At 43.8% G+C, this 18,234-nt stretch overlaps 1 protein-coding gene across 1 annotated transcript in view; it reads right to left on the reverse strand.

Moving 5' to 3' along the window:
* Positions 1-18,061, reverse strand: part of LOC104995558 (short transient receptor potential channel 2-like) — a 39,509-nt gene extending 21,448 nt beyond the window's left edge. Inside the window, exons 1-8 of the mRNA XM_010849468.1 lie at positions 17,781-18,061; positions 14,090-14,261; positions 11,853-11,994; positions 10,601-10,756; positions 8,948-9,126; positions 3,873-3,958; positions 3,461-3,633; positions 516-588 (exon numbers count right to left, since the gene is read on the reverse strand). Of these exons, the coding sequence (XP_010847770.1) occupies positions 516-588; positions 3,461-3,633; positions 3,873-3,958; positions 8,948-9,126; positions 10,601-10,756; positions 11,853-11,994; positions 14,090-14,134 (854 nt within the window). The 5' untranslated portion in view covers positions 14,135-14,261; positions 17,781-18,061. The remainder of the gene's footprint in view (positions 1-515; positions 589-3,460; positions 3,634-3,872; positions 3,959-8,947; positions 9,127-10,600; positions 10,757-11,852; positions 11,995-14,089; positions 14,262-17,780) is intronic.
* Positions 18,062-18,234: the final 173 nt, after the last annotated feature.

The raw sequence follows: 18,234 nt of genomic DNA on the forward strand, positions 1-18,234 counted from the left end.
GGCATCACCGACTCAATGGATACAAGGTTGAGCAAGCTCCGGGAGTTGGTGATGGACAGGGAAGCCTGGCAGTCCATGGGGTCACAGAGTCAGACACAACTGAACCACTGAACTTAACTGAACTGAAGGGTTCCTTTATATTTCTAGATAAAAACCCCTTACTGAATACACGATAAGCAAATATTTCCCCCCTTTTTCTGAGGGCTGTCTTTTAATTTTCTTGACGGTGTCCTTTGAAGCAGAAAACAACTTAAATCTTAAAGCCCATGAGATATAGTGCACTTGTTTTCATTTCTGGTTCGCTTCCAGGGCCACCTCCTTGTCTAGCTCCACGCCTGACACCATGCAGACAAGGACATCTTTTCTCTTGCTACCTTGCAAGTCCAGACCATGAGAGCAAGACCAGACACCAGGGTGCTCTCTAGCATAACTGAAACATGAGTGGGGGGTGGACAGGTGCAGAAGGACAGTAGGTTTGGGGAGGTGATTTTGGGCTTTCAGGTTGACCTACTTACCTGCGGGCTCCCACTTTCCTCCTCTTCGCCCTGCCCATGTCCTTCTCTGTGTTCTGCTCCTCTGTTCTGGGCTCTGTATTAGAAACACTCATTAAATCTATCTCATTAATAAAAGGCCCTTCACATACAAAATTCCTTATTTTGAGAATATTCTATCCCCCTTCCCTGGTCAATTCCTTCTTACTTTTCAAGTCTTAGATGAAATGCTAATTGCTGTGAGGCAGGATTCTCTCGTCTAAATCTGGTCATCCTATTATGCTTTGCCTTTGAAGTGCTTATCACACTTTTAAGTTTTAGATTTCCTTGTGTGACATGGATGCGTATCTCTCCATCAGGGTAGAAGCACTGCTATTTTATTTATTGTGGTGTTCCTGGCACCTAGCCCAGAGCCTTGCACACAGAGATGTGCAACTAACATCTGTCAAATGAACAGTAACAAAAGCTAGCAACAACGATTTGTTTAGTTATTCAGAACTTACGGAGCACCACATACAGCATTTACTATATATAATATTTTAAAGTTTTTATTTATTTTTATTTTCGGCTGTGCTGGGTCTTTGTTGCCTCGTGTGCTCCTTTCCTAGTTGTGGTGAGTGAGGTCTACTTGTCACTGTGATGCGAGGGCTTCTCCTAGCCGTCGCTTCTCTTGTCGCAGAGCACAACTCCAGGCATGCAGGCTCAGTAGTTGTGATGCATGGGCTTAGTTGCCTTGCTGCACGTGGAATCTTCCCTGACCAGGGATCAAACTGGTGTCCCTGCATTGACAGGTGGATTCTTAACCAGTGGACCACCAGGGAAGTCCAGCATTTACTATATTTTAAGTGTTTTCATAGCTCTAACACCCAGTCTGCAGGGTGCCCCCCAAAGATGAGTTCCTTCACCATTCTATTTTAAATTGATAACATACATCCTTCCTTATGTGGTAGGCAGCTTCTAGAATGACTCCCACTGGTTCCTGCTTCCTGATATACATGCCTCCCCTTAAGTGTGGGAAGGACTTAGGAATTTGCTTCTAATGAATAGAATATGGTTAGGAATTACTGTGGAGAAGGCAATGGCAACCCACTCCAGTACTCTTGCCTGGAAAATCCCATGGACGGAGGAGCCTGGTGGGCTGCAGTCCATGGGGTCACTAGGAGTTGGACACGACTGAGCGACTTCACTTTCACTTTTCACTTTCATGCATTGGAGAAGGCAATGGCAACCCACTCCAGTGTTCTTGCCTGGAGAATCCCAGGGATGGGGGAGCCTGGTGGGCTGCCGTCTCTGAGGTCGCACAGAGTCGGACACCACTGAAGCGACTTAGCAGCAGCAGCAGCAGCAGGAATTCCCTGGTGGTCCAGTGGCTAAGACTCCACACTCCCAGTGCAGGGGGCCTGGGTTTGATCCCTGGTCAGCGAACTAGATCCCACATGCTGCAACTGGGAGTTCACAGGCTGCAACTAAAAAGCCTGCTCCAGTTTGCGGGGGGATCAAAGATCCCACGTGCTGCAACGAAGACTCAGTGAAGCCAAAGAACAAAAAGCGTCTAGTGCAGATGTTTCTTTAAAAAAAAAAAAATATGGCAAAAGTGATGGGATGGCACTTCTGTGATGAGGTTACCAGACACTCCTTTCTTGCTAGCACTGTGTCTCCTGCCCTCTAGGTGGCTCACTCTAATGGAGCAAGCTGCCACAGTGTGAAATGCTCTATGGAGAGGCTCTCATGGCAGAACTGAGGGGAGCCTCAATCGAACAACTCTCGAGGAGCTGAATCCTACCACAACTATGTGGAGGGGTGAGGGAGCAGAGCCTTTCCAGCTGAGCCTTGAAACAACAGCAGCCTGTGACAGACCAGAGCCTGAGACTCAGTTAAGTCATACCTGGATTCCTAACCGTGAGAAACAGTGAGACAGTAAATATTGTATTCAGCCACTGTATTTTGGAGTATTCACTTTCACTTTTCACTTTCATGCATTGGAGAAGGAAATGGGAAGCCACTGCAGTGTTCTTGCCTGGAGAATCCCAGGAATAGGGAAGCCTGGTGGGCTGCAGTCTATGGGGTTGCACAGAGTCAAACATGACTGAAGCGACTTAGCAGCAGCAGCAGCAGCATTATACAATCGATAACCAGTGTACCCTATTTCTGCTGCTGGACTTACTCTCTGCGATGGCCCACATTCTGTCTGTGGAGTGTGTTTCTCTCTAAATAAATCCACTTCTTACCTATCAAAAAAAAAAGTAGCCTATTTCTGCAATGAAATAATATACTCATGATTTCACTAATTCATTCAGTTCTTTGAAATGACAAACCATTCCTTAAAAAAAAATTTTCCCAATGAAGCAATGAGTGGAATCAAGGGTTTACAGTGAGAATGCTACTTGTTTCTGCTCTCTGGCTGTTCAGAATAGTGAGAAGGACAAGAACTCTGGGGTCCACTGGCCCTGCCACTTATTAGCTGTGTGACTTAAAATATGTAGCCTCAGATTATTTTGTAAAATGAGCTTGTGGTGAACATTAGCTAGTAAAAGTGCCTAGAAGTATCTGATGCAAAGTAGGAACTCCAAAATGTTTAATCCTTTCTGTCTCTGTGATGAAACCACATTACTCCCCTACTTTGTGTCTCTAATACGCTCCATATACCGCCACCTCGACTTAATTGTCCTCTCTTGCTTACTCACAGAACATTAAAACTGCAAGAGGCCTAAATACTATTTGGTTTAATTCCTTCACTTTGAAGGGAAAAGATTTGAAGCCCAAAGTGATAAGGACTTTCAGTTCCTGGGCCAGAGCTCTTTCAATTATATACACTATTTGATTTTTCTTCTGGGAACAGGACATTGACCATCATCTTTTCTCCCATTTGACGTCCTGTTTGTGAGCCATCCTTGTGTAGCAACGATGCATTTAGGGAGGAAGGAGGGTGCTGGGAAGTAAGGAGCTGAAGGTAGGTCACGGGGCCTCACCTGTGCTGTCCTGATGAGCGGGACCTGGTTCTGCATGGTTGGTTTTAGGGTTTGCCACACGGGCTGGAGGTACCCTGTGGGCAGCTGAAAGCACCATGCAGGCTGAACGCCCCAGAGTCCCCGGCTGCAGTTGCTTTAGGAAACTCCTGAGCTCTGAGATTTCCTTGGTGGTCCTATGGGGAAACAGGGGGCACTTGGTTTCATTCAGAACAGAGATTGCATTTTGCTCACCCAGGTCAGCAGCATCTAACCAAGAAAGCCAGGTTTGGTATATATATTGGGTGAGGCCTAGAGTGTGGAAGTAACTGAGAGAACCCAGACAGGTCCTGTGTGTCTGTGAGTGACCTGGTAGTCTCCTCCAGGAGAAAGAACTGAGAAGTGGCCAAGAGACCTCACTCTGGCAGTTACGTACGTTTGGGGATCCGGGAAGAATGTCCTCCGGATGGAAGGATTAGCCAGCCAGGGGCTGGGACCAGACTCCTGAGCATCAGAAGAGCCCTGAGAAGAAAATGGAGAAATATGAAGTACATATATTCACCACCAGGGGGCACTGTCACATAATGCCAGGGACACTACCAAACTCAGGGTTTCCGTGAGGGAGTGTATTTGCTATAACTTGTACACGGCACTTTGGCTTGTCTATGTACACACTTTTCCCAGCTCTAAGATGTGAGATTTGGTGATTTTGTATAGTTAGATCCCTAGTATTAAGGATTTTGTTATGATTCTGAAAGACTCCAAGATAAAAGAACACAAGCTATTGGGAAAACCAGGTCTATGGGACTCATATTATATGCTAATTTGTATATATGTGTATACATACATGGGCTTCCCTGGTAGCTCAGCTGGTAAAGAATCTGCCTGCAATGCGGGAGACCTAGGTTCCATCCCTGGGTTGGAAAGATCCCCTGGAGGAGGACAGGCAACCCACTCTAGTATTCTTGCGTGGAGAATTGCCATGGACAGAGGAGCCTGGTGGGCTACAGTCCATGGAGTCGCAAAGAGCTGGATATGACTGAGCGACTAAGCACAGTACAGCATATACGTACTCCACGGACAGAGGAGCCTGGAGGGCTACAGTCCACAGGACCTCAAAGAGCACAACATGACTGAAGCAACTGAGCACTCACACATGCATATACATAAATATACAACTCAGTGGACATGAGTTTGAGCAAACTCCAGGAGCTGATAAAGGACAGCGAAGCCTGGCATGCTACAGTTCATGGGGTCGCAAAGAGTCACTAAGACCACAACTTAGTGACTGAACAACAACACATATTTTTTAAAATTTGTACATACATAAATCGAACACATATAAAATTGATTCATGTAGGTACAAAAATCACTCATCTTTATATACCCATGTGAGAGAAACAAATTATACATACATAGGTATTTCTTTATATTTAAAAATAGTTCTATTTTGAACTATTTGGGGATATTTCAGTCATTTTTCTCTTTTAAATGTTTAAATTCCAGTAGGATTTATTTTGTGAACAATTTTGCTCACTTGCAACTAAAAACCTACCAGTTTTAGCCACCACTTCTAGCTATCTATGAAAAGATGTGCATATAGATATCCCATGTCTCTTTCTAGCATCAGACACTGGAACTATCAACAGGCATCGTATAAACCTTTTGGCTTCTAAATTCAGAAATGTCTATAAGCAATAATCAAGTATGGGTAATTTCTACATTGATTTTATTCATGTGGTATGCTACAGATTCTTAATTTATCAAAATTCAATTTATCTGTGTCAATTCATCTGTGGCTTTTTCCTTTTTATCTTTTTCCAAATTTCCTTTTTTCCCTTAAATGAAAAAAAAATTCCTTTAATTTTAAGCTCTCCTTCTTCTATCATAGATTCTTTTATTTATTATTATTTTTGGCCTCACTGCATAGCATGTGGAATCTTAGTTCTCCAACCAGGGACTGAAATGGACCCTTGGCAGTGAAAGCTCCACGTTCTAACCATTTGTGGGGAATTCCCTCACAAATTCTTTTAAAGGTAAAATGTCTTTCTTTCTTGTAGGGAGTTATACATATATATGTCTTTCTTGTAAAGTATGACTTTGACCTCATTCTACAAGTTTGAGAAGTAGCATTTTTATTCACATTCACAATTTTCTAATATACCATTACAATCTCATCTTGGACTTAACATTATTTTTAAAATATTCCAGGTTTTTTTTCTTTTCTTTTTTATCTTGTCTCATACATTTCAGAATGAATACTAATAGAAAGGGTTACTAGATGGGTATGTAGAGATGGGTTTCTAATTTTAACTATATAAATGAGACTAAGTATCAGGAATTGAAGGCTTTTCAGGTGGCACTAGTGGTAAAGCACCCACCGGGCCAATGCAGGAGACATAAAGAGACGTGGGTTCGATCCCTGGGTCGGGAAGATCCCCTGGAGGAGGGCACAGCAACCCCCTCCAGTATTCTTGCCTGAAGAATCCCATGGACAGAGGAGCCTGGCAGGCTATAGTCTATAGAGTTGCAAAGAGTTGGACAGGACTGCAGTGACTAAGCACGCATGCATGTTATCACAAACTGAGCTTCGAAGCACAGGCTAAGTGGAGTCTAGTGGCCTGGGTTCCAATCCAGTCCAGGACTTGTTTGGCAGTGACCTGGAACACCTACTACATTTCTCTGTGCTTCTGTTTCCTAACTGGAAAATCAAAGATCATGCAAGACCTTACCTCACAGAGTAATAAGCCTTTATATAGTGCTTTCACAATAATATACCATTAGAATGACATATTAGAAAAAAGTCTATGGCATTTGAGACATCTTAAATTATAAAACGGAGTGCCATCCATTTGTTTCCATGTATGAGCCCTCTCTTCGGAGAAGGCAATGGCACCCCACTCCAGTACTCTCGCCTGGAAAATCCAATGGACGGAGGAGCCTGGTAGGTTGCAGTCCATGGGGTCGCGAAGAGTCGGACACGACTGAGCAACTTCACTTTTACTTTTCACTTTCATTCTTTGGAGAAGGAAATGGCAACCCACTCCAGTGTTCTTGCCTGGAGAATCCCAGGGATGGGGGAGCCTGGTGGGCTGCTGTCTATGGGGTTGAGCAGAGTTGGACACGACTGAAGCGACTTAGCAGCAGCAGCATGAGCCCTCTCTTATGGAAATATTTCCGGACTCCTCTCCCTGGGGTATCAGAAAGGGCCTGGAATGTGCGTCATTCTGCTCTTGCTGTTCAATGTCTGACATGACTCCGAGTTGCTGACTGCCTCCTGCTTGATCCCACCATGGCCCTAAAGGTGCAGAGTAATTTAGATATCTGACCAGAATGGAAAAGACTCTAGGAAGCATTCATTTAGCCTATCATTAAGGACACCAGATGTCCTAGTTTTCCCGGGACACCCTGCTTTATGTCTGTTGTCTTAAGTATAATTACTAATAGCGTTCTTTTTGGCTCTTGAAGTATCTCAGATTGGATGATAAATTTTATGGTGACCCTACCTACCACTCCCCTCTGAAAGGTTATTTATATAATCAACATTTATACTATAAAGTCTATTTTGCTCTAGGCACCATCCTAGCTGCCAGGAATGCCTGGTGGAACAAGACAAACAGGTCCCTAATCTCCCAGAGCTCCTACTTTATTGAACAGCCAGGCCACAGAGTTCCGGAACCCACAGGGACAATCCTGGCACCTGGCAGAGCACAGAGAACTGCTTCCATTGATCTTTTTGCATTTTCAGCCCTTCCCACAGGGTAAGAGTAAATCTCAGGCTTTACCTTGCATTCTGGGCCTCTCCCAAGGCTGTGTGACAAAAGCCCCTCTCCCACTCTATCCGCTCCAACTCCATCTTCTCTTCCCAAAGTGTGGTCTCTTGTTTTTTTTTTTTTTCCAGTAACCTCAACAGGAGCAACACCTGTGAGTTTCACTCCTGGGAATCAAAATTCTTTTGGCTTTACCAAATGAAGCTTCTAAAAAATGTACTGTGTGCACAGGAAGCACTGTGATGTAATGGCAGGAGACCTGGCTTCCTTCCGGTCCCTACTCTGCTCTGTGAATTAAAATATATACATTTCCCTATCTGAGATATAAAATGATGGGGTTGTGGCTTGATGATCTCTAAGTATTTTTTTAATCTCTAGAACTCTCTGGCTCTAGCCTTGTGTGATTACATCTTCATATTTGTGAGTGAATTATGGTGGAGGGTATTAACTTGGAAAGATAAATGGAGACATAAGTGGTAAGAAACCAGGAGGAGTCAGATCAGCCATAGAAGAAAAAAATAACTAGAAAACTTTTCCCAGTAGTCATGTATGGATGTGAGAGTTGGACCATTAAGAAGGCTGAGCACCAAAGAATTGATGCTTTTGAATTGCAGTGTTGGAGAAGACTCTTGAGAATCCCTTGGACTGCAAGGAGATCCAACAAGTCCATTCTAAAGGAGATCGACACTGAATATTCATTGGAGGACTGATGCTGAAGCTCCAATACTTTGGCCACCTGATGGTAAGAGCCGACTCACTGGAAAAGATCCTGATGCTGGGAAAGATTGAGGGCAGGAGGGAGAAGGGAACGACAGAGAATAAGATGGTCGGATGGCATCACCAACGGAATGGACATGAGTGTGAGCAAGCTCCAGGAGATAGTGAAGGACAGGGAAGCCTGGTGTGTTGTGGTCCCTGGGGTCGCAAGGAGTCAGACATGACTCAGCGACTGAATAACAATAGAACAAATGGTCCACAGCTTTGTGCACACTGTACCGAAGGCTCACTCGCTTGGCTCCTGTGTGTGTGAGACTGAAGGAAAGGTGTTCATGCCTATTTGTGAGAAAGGGCCACAAGCCTATTTATGTTAGTATTTGGTTTCTTAAATAATTACTTATTTATTATTTATTTGGCTGTGCTGGGCCTTCATTGCTATGAGGGTTTTTCTCTAGCTGCAGAGAGCAGGGGCTACTCTTGAGTTGCAGTGTGTGGGCTTCTCGTTGCAGTGGCTTCCCTTGCTGCGGAGCATGGGCTCTAGGGTGTGTGGGCTTCAGTAGTCATGATATGTAGACTCAGTAGGTCGTTGCAGCTTCCAGGCTCTAGAGGCTCAGCAGTTGTTGTGCATGGGCTTAGTTGCCCTGTGGCATGTGGAAATCTTCCCAGACCAGGGATCAGACCTGTGTCTCTTGCACTGGCAGGTGGATTCTTTACCAGTGAGCCAGTGGGATGCCCTGTTTTTTTTTTAATTAATTAATTTCTTTTCTTGTTGGTTGTGCTGGGTCTTCACTGCAGTGCACAAGGTTAGCTGCTCTGTAGCATGTGGGGTCTTAGTTCTCCATGAGGGATCAAACCTGCATGCTCTGCACTGGAAGGCAGATTCTTAACCACTGGACCATCACGGAAGAACTTATATTCATATTTGAATGTGTGTGTGTGTTTGTATCCATCCCTAAATCAAGCACCAGCTTCCTAACTAGAAACAGAAAAGGCTGGGACCTGCTAAGTCCCCCATGGTACATACCTGGCTCAGCCCTGAGCTCACAGGGACCGAGGGACCCTCCACAGGGTCGTCTAAGGAGTCCAGAGAGGAACACACCCGCAAGAAGGCCAGGCCAAAGGGCTGATGACGTGTGAAGGGTTGGGAGCAGCTCAGGCGAAGTCGATCCCATGACTCACTTGAGGCTGGGGCCAGGAAGTCAGCTCAAGGAGAAAACAAGAAGGAAATGAGGGAGAAATGAAATGGATGAGTGGTTGGGAGAAAGGGAGAGAAGGTCAGTACTGCGGAGAGGAAAGAAAGGACTGGGACTACAGAGTGAATTCCACCCTAAGGGAGAATGGAGGCCTTTCCTCTCCCAGGCTCGGGCACTCAGGATCAGGCAGCACCACGCAGGCCATTCAGGGCCCTCTCAGACCCAGCGCCTTGCCTTCCCACCGTCGCTCCTCTGTCCTGGTGCCACGCTGTTCCCAGCATGACTATATCCTCGGTCCATACCTCTCCACAGACCTTACTGCTGTCTCGTTTTAACAGGGGGTATCCGGAGGGTTGGAGTCTGGGGTGACCACTTGCCCAGTGGATCAGCTGAGCTACATCCACCCTTCCTGGACCATGAGACCTCAATCTCCCTCAAGGCACTACCTGCTCTACATGCTTGCTCACTGGCTCACAGGCCAGTACTCCCGACCCTTCTCATCTTCCATTCCCAGATCTAAGTATACCTCATCTCGTATCCCACCTCGTATCCCAGGTCACTTCTCCTTCACAACATTACAAATGCCTCCAATTCAGACACAGACGAATGAGTCCTTCCTAGACTGCACGTCCCTGGAGGCGAGGAATCAGACACGCATTTCTTGTGCAGTGCCCAGTGAACACAGAGATGTGCAGCGAAGAGGACTCGGGAAACCACAACCATCACACAGCCTTCCTGCACTTACAGGAATATTTTTCCTACACTCACACACGTGTATTTGCTGTTGTCATTTAGTCACTAAGTCGTGTCCAACTCTTTGGTGACCCCATGGACTACAGCCTGCCAGGCTCCTCTGTCCATGGGGTTTCCAAGGCAAGAAGAATACTAGAGTGGGTTGCCATTTCCTCCTCCAGGGGAATCTTCCAACCCAGGGATCCAACCCACATCTCCTGCTTGGCAGGCGGATTCTTTACCACTGAGCCACCGGGGAAGCCCTATACACATTTATACAAACACTCTAATCACAGGTGTGGGTTCTATATCTGGCTTCACTGAATCACATGTTATGTGTAAATATAAATCATAGCTCGTAAGTATCTCTATCAGGTATCAGGTACGATAGAGGTATCAGTACCTCTCTCAGGTATTGTCATCACAGAGAACTCACACACAAACACACCAGGCAGTGGTTCACTCATTACCCTATCCCCCCGACAGCTGTAAGTGAGCTCCTGCTTAGGCTCCCTCCACAATACACACCTTCCAGCTGGCACAGCCCTCTAGAGTCCAGCGTCTCTCTCAGTCTCTCATTTCTGCTTTTGCCCTCCTCACCATCTTTTTTTTTTTTAATATTTATTTGGCTCACGGAATCTTTTAGTTACAACATGGATCTAGTTCCCTGACTAGGGAATCAAACCTAGGTTTCCTGCGTTGGGAGCACAGAGTCTTAACCACCAGACCACCAGGGAACTCCCTCTCCTTACCATCTTTAAACATGCGGACCCCTGAGCGGTTTTTTCCCTGCTTTGAATCAGCCAGGGACATCAGCATGGTTGCAGGGAGCAGGGTGACGAAAGGTCTGTCCAGGGACCAGGAGGAACGACCCACGTCAATTTGCAGGAAAGCACAACCACAGTTACCTGGGGACAGAAGGTTGCGAGAAAGTGAAGGTGGGATGACGGGCTCCCCTGACTACCCACAAGGGGATCGGTGGGCAGAGGACATTCCTCCATTCTAGAGCTCAGGGGAGGCCCAGAGAGGTCGAGCAACACAGTGAGCCAGTAACTGAAGTGGGATGGGACCTCAGCCGCTAAATGAAGGCTCACTGTGTTCCTCCCAGCCAGAAACTTTGCCTGACCCAAGAGACTCACAGTTTCCCTGTCCTCTGGCTCTGGTGGGCAGTGCTAAACTCTGTCTCTCTCTGAAATCCTTGCTAGGGAGCCTGACATCTCTCTGTCCTGACAGAGCTGAGACAGACAGTCTTTGTCAATTCTCTATTTCTAGAGAATTCTAAGGCCAGCCTCCTCAACCCAAAACTCCTGTGGAGCCTTCCTGCATGAACCTGCACACTTTATCCCCAAGCATCCTCCTGCCACTGATATTTATTTTTAATTGCATTTTCAGTTTTCCGTTTTTAATCTTCTGACGGCACTGCACAGCACGTGGGATTTTAGTTCCCCTACCAGGGATCAAACCCACACCTCCTGCAGTGGAAGTCCAAAGCACAGAGTCTAAACCACTGGACCGTCAGGGAAGTCCCCCTATATATATATATATACACATTTTTTAAAATTTTAAATTAAATTTTACCTTTTTCCTGGCCGTGCTGTGTGGCTTATAGGATCTTAGTTCCCCGACCAGGGATCAAAGCTCCTTGCAGTGGAAGTACAGCCTTCACCACTGGACCACCGCTATATACCACTAATATTTAGAGGCATATACAAGTTCTATCTGTTGGCACTTAAGTTTGTTAATGTCCTAAGGCTTCACCGAGACCACTCAGATCAAAGCAAGGCAGGTACGCTGTGTAACTAAGGGAATGGCATTCACAGGGTTCAGCAATATCAAATGCCTTCCCCAGGGGCAAGGGCCACATATCCCCTTCACGCCAGGTAGGGCTTGTGCCAGGAAGGCTGTTCAGCGAGACTGCATTCAAACACACTGCTGCAGCCCTGGGAGGGAATGGTATTCCTGTGCTCCCCACGGAGGTTCCCAGGCCTTGGAGAACTCACTCACCCACATCAATGTAGCCAATGGGCACTGCCCTCTCCAGCTGCAGCTCCACTTTCAGCTGCCCGCTCTTGTCCTGAGGACAGCTGAGCCAAGGTCCCCTCTGACTGTCTGGGTTCAGCAAATTCTCCACTGGATATTTGGGATCCTAAGTCAGAGAGAGGAGGAGAAAATGAGGAACCTCATCAAGGGAAAAAAGGATGTCCATGAATGAGGGATCTCTATACTCTTAAACCTTTCCAGGATCCTAATGGAAAAGACTTTAGACAGGAGTCCATCTCTCATGTACCAACGGATTTACAGATATGGCTTATCTCTTCTTTGGTTTCCATTACTTAATTTAATCCTCCTCATAACAACTTTAGGTGGTTACTATCATTGCTTCTTAGTTAAAAGATGAACAAACAGATGCTTAAGTTCAGAAACTTACCCAAGTCCACACGACCAAATAACCAACCAAAGTTGGAACTTCTAGGTGTCTGAATTCAGAATTCTTAACCACCACATAATACTACAGTCTTTCCTAGGCATCCACAGGGGATTGGTTCCAGAACTCCCCTGTATATAAAAATCGGTGGATGCTCAAGTCTCTTATATAAAATGGATATGTATGTGTATCTTTCCGTGTACTTTACTCATCTCTAGATTACTTATAATACCTAATACAATGTAAATGCTATGTAAATAGTTATAAATACAATATGAACACTATGTAAATAGTTGCCAATATGTGGCAAATTCATGTTTTGCTTTCTGGAACTTTCTGGAATATTTTTTCCCCTGCATATTTTTGACCTGTGGTTGGCTGAATCTGGGGATGTGGAACCCATCCATATGGAGGGATGACTGTTTCATATCATTTATAAGGTGCTTTCACAGACATGTATCTTCAAAGTAATCCTATGAGATAAAAAACACAAAGATTTTTACTCTAAGTTTACAACTGATGGTTAGAGATAAAGTAATTTGTTCAAAGACAACAATATTAAAACTGAGATAAAAATTCTCAGTTCTGACCCAAGTCAGGTGTTTTTTGGTGGAAAGGCCTTGAGCAAACTACTTTTTCTCCCTGGGTCTAAATTTCTTTCTAAGTTAAGGAGGGGGAGACTAGATTCATGGTTTTCAATCTTATTTTTTTGTTTTAGCAATAAAACCCTTCCTTTTAACTGAAATTTTACACTAAAGATTATTTATTTTTTCAATAATAAATATTTTCAAAAATATTTTGATACTAATTATCAATATTACTTATCATTATCAAATAATTTAAAAATTTTTCAAAAATAAAAGTAGAGCTATGGTTAAAGCACTGGTTGAGGAGCCCGGAGACATACTTCTGGCGCTTCCCTTCAACTTCCAGAAGGGGGTTTCTAGGAGTACAGCTTGAAATTCACAATATTAGAAGAGAGCTAATGTCCTCTAGCATTTCATAAGGCTGAGTCCATGAAGAAAACCATTTAGGCTGACCATGTAGGTAAGAAAGGTAACGGTAATTTTTATTTTATTTCACTTTGGAGTTGACACAGTAGTTCTTAAAGATTCTCTAAGGGGCTTTCTGAAACGTGGGGATATTTTTGACTGTCATAGTGACTAGGAAGCATTGTTGTCACTAGGGTCTGGAGGCCATGGATACTAAACATCTTACAAGGCATAGGATATCGCTATAAAAACGAAGACTTCTACACAAAACACCAATGGCACCCCTTGAGAAGGACTAGAGTAACAGAAAGGGAAGTGTGGAGAGGAGCAGGAAATGGATAGAGAGATGACAGCGGAGGACAGGGCCCAGCATCTAGCACTAACTGGGATAACTGCGATTTCCTGGAAGTGGATTCACAGGAGGGATGCTGAGATCCCCTTTGATGGCAGCGGTGTTATCCTTACAGGTCAGGGATGACCTTGAGTGCCCTAGCCTGATCTCAACGACAGTGTGCCTAAATTGCCCTTCTGGGGACCCTGGTAGGGACTCTGGGCCTATAGCGTTGCCAGCTGCCTCCAGAGAAGGGTGGAATCCTGAGGTTGCTTCCTTCTTTACCTTTGAGACCCGCTTTCAGGTATCCTGCATTGCTCTGAGAGCAACCTGAAGGCAAGAGCTGCATTTCCTGCCTTTGACTCTGAACTCCTAAAGAAGGGACAATGGCTCTTCTTTTGAATTGGGAGTTTTCTGAAAGTGGAGCTGTCTCCTTTTTTTCTTTCACTCTTTTCAGTCACCAAGAAAAAACCAAGCCTGCTAATTAACATACCTGAGAGGAGAATGACACCACGTGGCTAATTCTCACTGGAGCCATGGTGGGCCCAGCAGCTGTCCCAAGCACAAGGCAAAATGCTTTCTCCTGAGATTTCTTCTGTCACCACTTTGGTGCCTATATTTTGGTCCCATCCGCTTCCAGAAGAGAAGGAATCATCATGTTACTACTGAAGAAGAGAACAAAAGGAAAGTAAACAAGCCTTGAATGTTTTTCTGGTAACAGGAGTTATTTACATCAGTACATCAGTCACTATTTCTGATGACCATGATGGGGTTGGTGGGGTGGTGGGAGCATATCTAGAGTCGCTGATGAAATTCCAACAAAAGTAAAACAACTGGAATGCAATAGAGCAGCAAGTACAAACATATATATATTATAAATAGAATTATTATACTATATATATATTTTATATATATATATATATATAAACATGTAGATGCTGGATTTATATGAAGGTGAACCCTCAAGGCATGAACTATGCCTTAAATTATCCATCTTTACAACCCTAGATTCTACCTAGCACATAGTAAAGAGGTGCAACAAACATTCAACTAAATAAGGGATACAAGATTCTTGTTTTTTTTCCTTCCCATAAAACGAATCCTCTTAGATTAAGTTACTTCTCTACTAGAGATCTTCAAGGGCTTGCTGACATACGAAAATCCCTTGCTATATGGTAGGACTAAATAAATTTTAATTCAGTTTGACCCCTCAAAGCATCTACAACATAGATCTGTCCATTTCCTGGTTTATCTCCTACTATTCCTTTCAGCAGAGGATGTTTTACCGTAATTACTTTATTTATTTAATCTTAAAAGTTCACGTGGGAATTTGTATTTTGTCTTTTGCTAAACTTTTTATGGAAAATTTTAAATATATGCGAACACACATACACACACATATATTAGTATAATGAACTCTAGTGCATCACCTAGCTTCAACAATTCCTTGGGCAGAGAGAGTTGTTTTAAAGTTGTCGGAATGTCTTTAGATGGGATCTCTCTTCAAATATTTACCTGCCCTTTCACTCACGTTTCTTCACTCACTTGGTCCCTGAAATGAGTCCATGACCTCGATATATTCATGTCATAATGGTCTTGTGTCCTTCCCACCAAAAAACCTTTTCCCACCTCTGAGACTTTGTTCATGCCATTGTCTCTGCTTGGAATGCTCTTTCCTTCTTTAGCTGACAAATCTAATGCATATTTGATGGCCAAATGTCACCTCCACTCTGCTCAGCACTCAAAGTGATAGCTCCCTCCTCTCAATTCTATATTACAATGATCTGCATATGTCTTTTGTCCCTTGACCAACTGTAAGCTCTTGGAAGACAGGCTTCATGTTTGATTTATTTCTGTATCCTCATTAAGAGGGAGAAACATAGTTTCAGATTAACCAGTGTCCGCTGAATGAATGACCATAAAAATTAGGCTCCAAATGGTCAGCCGTCATGGAATGCTCTGAGTGAGGTAGCTGCTGTGACAGCAGTAACCAAAGTCTAATGAATACCATTCTAAAGATCACAGGTTACATTCAAGATGGTACCAAGGCTTCAAAGAAAGAAGAGGTCAGGGTGAGTCCCGAGTCACATCCCAGGCCTTTAGATTAACTAAAGCTGATTACTCTCATTCTAGGAACTCACTGAACATTCAACAATTTTTCTTACTCTCTGCTAGATACTGGAGACAGAAAAATAAATAACATAGATAGGGTCTCTGTTTTGGAGAAACTCCCAGTATACACCTGTGATTAGATGGAAAAACTCCACCATCTCTCATAACTAACATACACATCTGACTGAACCAGTCTCAACACTACACTCCAGGCTTGGGGACCCTGAAGCTGTCAATCTTAGATATTTTATTTAGCTAATATTTTGAGGAGGGGGGTGTCTAGCAGGTACCAGACATTGGACTAGGTTACACAGTGGTGAATAAGACATATACAGTATTTTTTATGAAGATCACTATCTATCAAATTGCTTGTTCTCACAGGATTAAGTGCTTTCTGACTTCACTGCCCTTGCATATGCTGTTGTTCTTGTTTTTTGGCACCAGCTTATTTATCCTGTGTGTACCCACACTGAGCAGTGAGCTCTTTGAGGATATGGATATTTGTCATGCTCATCATCTCCCACACTTCAGAGAGATGCTGGGACACAGTAGGCATAAATAAATAGCCATTGAAAAGAGTACTTCTTAGGTCAATATAATTCAATCAGAATTGCGCAGAAGTTTCTGGCAAACACAACAAACTCATCAACCAATAATGGGCCACAAAATGCTATTGTTTTTAAATTTTAAATACTACAAATCAGCAAGAAAAGGGCAAGCAGTCCAATATAAAACTGGGGAGACAATATAAGCACACAGTTCACATAAGATAAAATCTGAATGACCAATACCCCATATAAAAAAGTGCTCAGCCTCACTGATAATAAGGAAAGTGCAAATACCTGTTCCTCTAAGACTGGAAAAAATAGAAAAGTCTACAATATGAAGGAGTAGCAATAATATGGGGAAATGGGCTCTCTCATAAACACTTCCAGCACATCTTAATTCTGACTAGCTACATTTCAAGAATAGCCACGTGTCCTGGTTTACTTAAACAGTGCAGCTCTAGCTCCTGTGCATAAAAAGATACATGTAATGTTTCTAATAGTAAAAAGCATAAAACTCTAATGTCCACTAGTTGAGGAATGGATGAATGAAATGTTCTGTATCATATGGAATACTATGTAACAGTTAAAAGGAATAAATTAGATGTAAATATATGCAAACATGGATAGACTGCCTCCTCCCAAAATAGAGTGAAAGAATAAGTTATAAAAAAATAACTATATATAGAAAAATAGCATTTCGTTTCTTTACAAAATGAAATGAAACAGTACTTGTACTGCCCACTGAATACACACTGTTTTTTTTTTTTTTTCCAACAGACTGGGAGAATACACAGCTAATTATAGGACTTGCTTCTAGGGAGAATGAAAGGGTAATGAATCTGATACTAAAGGACACAGATAAATTCCATTTCTGTTTCATATTATCTTTCTTAAAAAATGAGTATGCAAATAGATTATGATGTCAATCGTCAATTGGGGGTGGTGAGTATACGGTGTTTATAATATTCTTTGTACCCAGTTTCACATAATAAATATAATTCCCATTTTAAATAAATGTAGATGGTCCCAAATGAAGTTGACGGTCAATCTAATAAAATGAGCCCACAAGACATCCTAGCCCTATCTATGCTGTGGATTCAGCCGGGACCTCCGGGGGGCAGGGTGAAGTGTAAGCAGGGACCACAGGGTTGCGAGGTGTAGGGTTCAGATGTACAATGTACAAAAAAAACAGGGTGCTGGAAATGAGATAGGAAAACTGTAAGCTGGGGTGCAGCATAGTGAGTAAGATGTGCAGGACGGGAGTAAGGGTAGAAGATGCGGACGCAGTGTGTGGGCACAGTAAAGAATACGAAGATGTGTGAAGTGGATCCGGAGGCGTGAGAGCCTAAGAAGCAGTTTGGGGGCGGTTTAAGTCCCGCAAGACTCTTCAGCTCTCAGATTCCTGAGTCTAAGCCGCTACTTTCACCGCTTCTCGGAATGCGCTATTCTGTCCACTTCCTTTATGGCCACCCTTCCTCCCTTTTGTCCATTCTCCTCCCCATCGAAAACCCGAATGACCCTCACCCGGGATAATGGACCTCGAAGTGCCACCGCTGCCTTAGATCTTGGACCAAAAAAAAAAAAAAATTCTCCCGCCAATTTGGCTCTCTAACCTCCGCCTTCTGACCCGAAGCACCACTCTTCCGCCTCCCGAAGCCCAGGAACAGGTTCTGGGGCCTCAAGAAGCCGCTGTTTCCGGAAAATGACTCCCACCAAGGTTAGAAGACACGTGCTATAGACAGAAAAATACATTCGGGTGGTTTATGTATATTTCACGCATTGCAAATCTCCCTGAGAGAGCGGACTTTAAACTTCCGGGTCAGTTTCTATGCATTCTGGGAAATGTAGTCCGTAGTCTCCACGCTTCCCTCGAGTTGCTCATTGAGGGAGCGTCGCAAAGTAGACAGCTTAGGTGCCCTTCTCTTTGGTTCTACACAGGGGAAAATTGGTGACATATTTGTATGAAAATAATACAAGG

The sequence above is a fragment of the Bison bison genome, unplaced genomic scaffold (genome assembly GCF_000754665.1).
Source record: "Bison bison bison isolate TAMUID 2011002044 unplaced genomic scaffold, Bison_UMD1.0 scf7180017864284, whole genome shotgun sequence".
Taxonomy (NCBI): Eukaryota; Metazoa; Chordata; class Mammalia; order Artiodactyla; family Bovidae; genus Bison; species Bison bison.